General features: G+C 42.2%; 1 protein-coding gene across 2 annotated transcripts in view; it reads left to right on the top strand.

Annotated features, from left to right (window-relative positions):
* grin2aa (glutamate receptor, ionotropic, N-methyl D-aspartate 2A, a) overlaps positions 1 to 7,386 on the top strand; it is a 136,004-nt gene that overhangs the window by 85,539 nt on the left and 43,079 nt on the right. For both annotated transcript variants that reach the window (XR_002274740.1, XM_020597863.1), the window contains one exon: positions 4,992 to 5,106. Coding sequence is in view for 1 of the 2 variants with exons in the window: in XM_020597863.1 (XP_020453519.1) it covers positions 4,992 to 5,106 (115 nt within the window). In the remaining variant the exon portion in view is untranslated. The remainder of the gene's footprint in view (positions 1 to 4,991; positions 5,107 to 7,386) is intronic.

Genomic DNA, 7,386 nt, shown 5'->3' with positions numbered 1-7,386 from the left:
TAAAATGTTCTTATCACAACCTTTCTAAATATGGTGAGATCCAGAGAATAAGTGGCCACTTGAGATATTATATCTTTTGTGTGAAGAGCACTTTGAAAGGGCAGGACGTAGTGCTGTTAGCAGAGAAGAAGGGGGTTGTGGTTTGTAAAATAAAGTGAACCAATATTTGGAAATGTCATTGTTCGTTGATAACTGGGTGAAGGATTAAGAAAAGGAGTACTTGGCACTTGCTGCTGTAATGCAGTGTGTGTTCTTGTTTGAATGCCGCAGTGTATGTGTAATGCTGGTTGGCTCTGGTGCGGTGCCCACCCACCCCCACCCCATCGCAGCCCAGTTTACTCCAAAATAAAAGGAAGGGAGGAAAAAATAACACAGAAGATATTTTTATCCAAACTCTGTCGAGCCTTATTTCTTGTCCTCTCTCCTCATACTGTATTTTCATTTCTTATCTTTGTCTCCCTCTCTCCTTGTCCCCCCCCCAATGAATAGAAAGATTACTGGTATAATGGGACTGGAAGGGGTGGGAAATTGGATGACTTTATTGTTACAGGAATGAGGAAACATTACAAAGAAAATTGTTGAGCTGGGAAAAGTAATTGTCTGTGTTTCTGTGATTGTGCAAGTGATGTTCATTTAGAGTTGCTTAGGTTCATCTTCCAGAGAATTCTCTCCAGTCTGTGTCCGTATCCTGGCAACGCTGTGTCAGATCCACCTGTTCGATGGGCGTCGGCCCAAACATACACGTGCACACGTATATACATTCACTCACACAATCTACCTGTCCTGTCTGCATCCTGTTCTTACAACCCCAAATCAGAAAAAATTGGAACGGTATGTAAAATCGAAATTAAAACTGAAAATACTGATGCGTAAATCATCTGTGTTCTGCATTACAGTGAAAACAATACAGCAGCACGTTATTTGATGTGATACCTCATCAGTTTTATTCTTTGTTTAAAATAAACACTCATTTCAATCCTGATGCTGCAACACATTCCAACAAAAATTGGGACAGTAAAGCGTTTACCACGGTGTGATGTCATCATTCCTTAAGTGATTCAGTGTGTCAGGCGTCATTTTGTCCCATTCTTCCTGCAAACAAGTCTTAAGGTGCAACAGTCCTGGGTCATCTTTGACACAATTTGTGTTTCAAAATGCGCCACACATTCTCTACTGGGGACAAGTTGGGACTGCCGGCAGGCCAATCCAACACTCGTCCCCTTTTCCTCCACAGCCAGGCCTTAGTAATGTGCAGTGTGAGGTTTTGGATCGTCTTGTTGAAATATACATGGGCATCTCTGGAAAAGATGTCATCTTGAAGGCAGCATGTGCTGCTTCTAAATCCCTCTTTATTGTTCAGCAGTAATGGAGCCGTCACAGAAGTGTAATGACCTTTGCCACGGGCACTGACACAACCCCAGACCATGTTTCAACACTTAATAAATACAGTTACATTTCAGAAAGGCCCAGTCGTTTCCTGAAACAGCTGGACACTGTAGTTTGTAACAATCAGGAGGAGGTGGTGTTTCTGTTGGGGACCATGCTGAAGTTGGCAGCTGGAGTCACTTGAGCTTCTTGAAGACATTTTCCTGTCTCATTGAGAAGCTTCTTCAGACTGGTGGGATGTACCATATGCAGGAAATACCACTGTCTTTGTTGGTTTGTGTCAAATGAAAAAGATGCCTGAGAAACAGTGGGAAAACAAGCCAAATGAACAACAAAGGAGAGCAAACTGTACAGTAAACAGAGAGAAAGAGCAGCAAAGGCTTCCACTGTGTGCATGTGTAACTGTTGTGTGAGTGTGTGTCATCTCTTCCAGATAGATAGTTCCAGAGCACGGAATGGGCTGTTGTCTAAAAGAGCAGCCCTGGGTGCTGCTATTGATTCCGGTACCTCTTTCTCTGCTGTGGTCACACATAACTAGGTTCAGCGCCACAGAACTCGTCCAATCAACTGACTTCATACTACTCACCTGGTCACGTGCAGGCCAAACAGATTATTATAATCACAAAACCTTCAATCCCATTATATCTTGTCTGATTTCATCTGGCCATTGAGTGTGTGTGTGTGTGTGTGTGTGTGTGTGTGTGTTACCAGCAGTAATTTAAAGGGACATACAGAATAGGTGTGGTAAAATACAACCACACACAAGCACACACAAGCACACACATATATTACACAGCCTTTTACTCTTCCTCTGTCACCATCCTTGTGACACACAGTCAGTTACATCTGGAAGACTATGTGCTGATGAACATTACGTATGGCGTTAAAGCTACATTATGAAATGTCTTTGTATCACAGAGGATGAAAAGAACAAGTTAACACCAAATTGCATTTAAATGAATTAATTGTAATTTAGAGTTTTGCAAGGGCAGATATGTAGAAAATCTGAGAAACAAATACAGGTGCTGGTCATAAAATTAGAATATCATCAAAAAGTTGATTTATTTCATTAATTCCATTCAAAAAGTGAAACTTGTATATTATATCCATTCATTACACACAGACAGATATATTTCAAATGTTTATTTCTTTTAATTTTGATGATTATAACTGACAACCAATGAAAACCCCAAATTCAGTATCCCAGAAAATTAGAATATTGTGAAAAGGTTCAGTATTGAAGACACCTGGTGCCACACTCTAATCAGCTATTTGACTCAAAACACCTGCAAAGGCCTTTAAATGGTGTCTCAGTCTAGTTCTGTAGGCTACACAATCATGGGGAAGACTGCTGACCTGACAGTTGTCCAAAAGACCACCATTGACACCTTGCACAAGGAGGGCAAGACACAAAAGGTCATTGCAGAAGAGGCTAGCTGTTCCCAGAGCCCTGCGTGCAAGCACATTAATAGAGAGGCGAAGGGAAGGAAAAGATGTGGTAGAAAAAAGTGTACAAGCAAAAGGGATAACCGCACCCTGGAGAGGATTGTGAAACAAAACCGATTCAAAAATGTGGGGGAGATTCACAAAGAGTGGACTGCAGCTGGAGTCAGTGCTTCCAGAACCACTACGCACAGACGTATGAAAGACATGGGTTTCAGCTGTCGCATTCCTTGTGTCAAGCCACTCTTGAACAACAGACAGCGTCAGAAGCGTCTCGCCTGGGCTAAAGACAAAAAGGACTGGACTGCTGCTGAGTGGTCCAAAGTCATGTTCTCTGATGAAAGTAAATTTTGCATTTCCTTTGGAAATCAGGGTCCCAGAGTCTGGAGGAAGAGAGGAGAGGCACAGAATCCACGTTGCTTGAGGTCCAGTGTAAAGTTTCCACAGTCAGTGATGGTTTGGGGTGCCATGTCATCTGCTGGTGTTGGGCCACTGTGTTTTCTGAGGTCCAAGGTCAATGCAGCTGTATACCAGGAAGTTTTAGAGCACTTCATGCTTCCTGCTGCTGACCAACTTTATGGAGATGCAGATTTCATTTTCCAACAGGACTTGGCACCTGCACACAGTGCCAAAGCTACCAGTACCTGGCTTAAGGACCATGGTATCCCTGTTCTTAATTGGCCAGCAAACTCGCCTGACCTTAACCCCATAGATTTTCTATGTGGTATTGTGAAGAGGAAGATGTGATATGCTAGACCCAACAATGCAGAAGAGCTGAAGGCCACTATCAGAGCAACCTGGGCTCTCGTAACACCTGAGCAGTGCCACAGACTGATCGACTCCATGCCACGCCGCATTGCTGCAGTAATTCAGGCAAAAGGGGCCCCAACTAAGTATTGAGTGCTGTACATGCTCATACTTTTCATGTTCATACTTTTCAGTTGGCCAAGATTTCTAAAAATCCTTTCTTTGTATTGGTATTCAGTAATATTCTAATTTTCTGAGATACCGAATTTGGGGTTTTCATTAGTTGTCAGTTATAATCATCAAAATTAAAAGAAATAAACATTTGAAATATATCAGTCTGTGTGTAATGAATGAATATGATATACACGTTTCACTTCTTGAATGGAATTAGTGAAATAAATCAACTTTTTGATGATATTCTAATTTTATGACCAGCACCTGTATAAAAAGATGTGAACTGACTGACCTTTTTTGTTGGAATTAAATAAACTGTGTTAATAAAATGTGAACCAAGTAATAAGACTCTATAAGAGCACAATTTGTGTAGCAGTAGTGGTTGAAGTGGAACCAGCTTCATACACAGCAGCATGTTCCTGCAGAGCATGAGACACTACACCTGAAGCACGCTACTGTGGCTTCTCAAAGACACATCTCGTTCGAGGTTCGTACCATCGTCATGTAGTCCCAGAACGGAGGAGAAGAGGCCAAACAGAGGAGCTGTCTCTGCCGTGTTGTACACGACTGCTGACAGGAGGAGCGAGGGAGGGCAGGGGTGGCCATGATTAATGTGGAGGCTCTTTGGACCCAAGAATATCTTCCCATTGCCCTCCATCTTAGCTAATGTGACCTGCCATAAGGATCACTCATTAATGTGTGTGTGTGTGTGTGTGTGTGTGTGTGTGTGTGTGTGTGTGTGTAGTGTAGGTATTGCTTTATGTACTATTCTGTTATTTATTTTCTTGTTCTGTGTAATATCCACAGAATGCACACTGCACTGCCATTCTGACAGTACTGTCATACAGTGTGTATTATTGTGGCTGTTTACAGGTTAATCAGACACACACTTCTTTTCATTTTTGGAGGATTTGAAAAGACTTAATGTTTTGACTCTCTGTCCAACTGCCTTTTATTTCAGGAATCTAATTATAATCCAGTCCATGTGACCCAAATATGACTTTACAACTTCCAGTACTATGTGTGAATATTTTAGATAGTAATACTAGTAGATTGTAAATGAACTTATTCTCGTGCTAATGTAATTCAATATCCTGTTTCCTCATTCATTTCTTCTCCCATTTTCTGATTTTTCCACCCTCCACTCTTCCTCCTCCTCATCGCTCTTATTTCTTACCACCCTCTGCCCCGTGACTCTTCACCATCCTCCTCCTCCTCCTCCTCCTCCTCCTCACTCTCAGGTACATGATGAATGTGACATGGGATGGCAGAGACTTGTCATTCACAGAAGAGGGCTACCAGGAACACCCGAAGCTGGTGGTCATTGTTCTCAATAAGGAGAGAGAGTGGGAGAAGGTAGGATCCACACCTTTGTGTAGATGTGTATGTGCATGCAAAGCTGTGCACGTTTTTGAGAACTCAAAGTAATTTTAAAATTCTTTAGACTTTTGTGACTGTTGTTTTTAGCAAAATGAAATCACTGGAGGAAAGTTATTAAATAGTCAAGTACTGTTCTTTCCGTCAGTACAATCTGAGATACTTGTGTTTGACTGTTTCTATTTGATGTTTTACGTTTTTATAAAGAATTGCCACTGTAAATGTCTCAGTATTCTTCGCATTTAATGACTTAAAATGGCAGCCATGTATCTTTTAATGCCTCATGTATTTAATGCCCCAGTAGCTCACAGTTGAAAGAAGGATCAGTAAGTGGATGGAGGAAGGATTGGATAAACAAGAATGATAGGTGGTGTCTTTTTGCCTTCTCATTCGTGCTCCTCTGACCTACTGTACCATCCGCACTGCTTTTTGTCTCCTTCTTCCCACTGCCGCCTTCTCTCGTATCATCTTTTCCTTCCTCACACCTCTATTCGTCTTCTTTCTCTTTCACTGACCTTCTATTCTTTTATCTTTCCCTCCTTTCCTCCATTTTTCCCTTTATCCCTTCTTCTCTTCTTGCCTATGCCAGATGACCTGTGCACTCTGTGTGTCCTTAGCTCTGATTGCTGTTGTGATCCCTGATAGTGCCTCAAACCACAGTTAATCAAAACCTTGAACCTCAGTTATTGGGGTGGCAAGGGGTCACTGCTCTTGTATGTGTGAATGTTTACTCTTCAACTCTGGTTATTGACAGAAACAATGTTCAAGAGACTTGCACTTTGACCAGTATGGTTTCTATTCAGGTCACATCTGTGTGTGTTGCAGCATTGAGTTTAGTTTGCCGCAATCTGCACAGTCTCTACCCAGTGTCTTAGAGTAGCTTTTCATATTTCTTACTGACACCCACCACGCACTTGCACAAAAGACCCTTTGTTGGTGTGCTGAGGGAAGGTAGACTGTGCTGTTGTAAACCCAAAACCTGTGAAATTGATCAGTGCCACTTCAGTGTGGTGCAGCAAAAGAAACTGAAGACACAGAGAGCCAAAGTGGAAATGTAACGGGGAACACCTTCTCTCTCCTCTCTCTCTCAGTCTGGTGCAGCCGTCCCACCCATGCGCCACAACTCAGCAAACAGAGACTTCCATGTAACTGCACTAAAATAAGGATATGCACAAAAAATATAAAACGTGTCCCCTTGAAGAACAGGAGGAAGAGAGCAATATGGAGTGATAGTGAGATGAGCGAGTGATAGAGACAGATGGGCTGAGATAGCCAAAGCAAATGAGTGGGAGAACAGGAGACATAATGAGAGGAAGAGAGCGATGGAAATGAGCTCCCACCATGTGGAGGTTTGCTCTTTTTTTCACCCCCCCAACAGGTGTTTAGCGCTGAGCTTCTCAAAGCATCCACACCTGCTGTTCATCGCAACACACGCCTGCAGCTGGATAGTTGCTATATTTGAGTGTTTTGGCAAGAGCTGCTTTTAAGTCCCTACACCTGTTTGGCCGGATGTGTGTGGGGGGTTTGAGGATTTTGTAATTGTGAGTGAAGTATTGTTTTATTCAAAGAAGCACAGATTGAATCAAGTCACGCGGGTATATTTGACTGGATCAGGAGGCTGGATCCAAGATGGCGTTAAGGGGGATTTGTGCAAAATTAGGCATTTATGTGGAAAATGTGTTATAACAGCTGAACAGATCTACGTGGTAGTGACAAAGAATAATAACTGAGATGGTTGTCTTTGCCAGGAGTGTAAGCACTCACCATACATTAATGTGAAGAAACAAAAATGGTGAATACATATGCTTTTTTAGCAATAAATTAGTTCAGCTTAGCTCTAGTATCAAAGAATTTAAAGGATCCTCTTTTACTTTGTGGATGAAGGCTGCACAAAAACACACATGGGAGTGTATGTTTTACCTTTAGTGATGACTCCTATTTTTGTGACCAGCTAGAGGTGGCTAGAGTTGTTACTGAAGTAGAAGGTCTAATTAAGCCTTAAAGGATAAGGCCAGTCATTTTCTATAGCCTTTTCAGCACGCCCCATACAGAGACTGAAACCTGCCTCTACCCATGGTGTCAGTCTCTAACCTGTATTGGCCGTTGTCTGTTGTTCAAAAACTATGAAAAACATGCACTGCTGCACTGCACTGGGTGACATGTTACACACAGTATAGATACCGGCTTTCATCAGAATTAATTTGACAGTTCTAGGTGAAAGGTTATCCAATCAGAATCGTTGTCCCACCCCAAGCCCCT

The sequence above is a fragment of the Monopterus albus genome, unplaced genomic scaffold, assembly GCF_001952655.1.
Source record: "Monopterus albus unplaced genomic scaffold, M_albus_1.0 scaffold35.1, whole genome shotgun sequence".
Classification (NCBI taxonomy): domain Eukaryota; kingdom Metazoa; phylum Chordata; class Actinopteri; order Synbranchiformes; family Synbranchidae; genus Monopterus; species Monopterus albus.
Note: the sequence above shows the minus strand (reverse complement) of the source record. Positions and strands in the feature narration are given on the sequence as shown.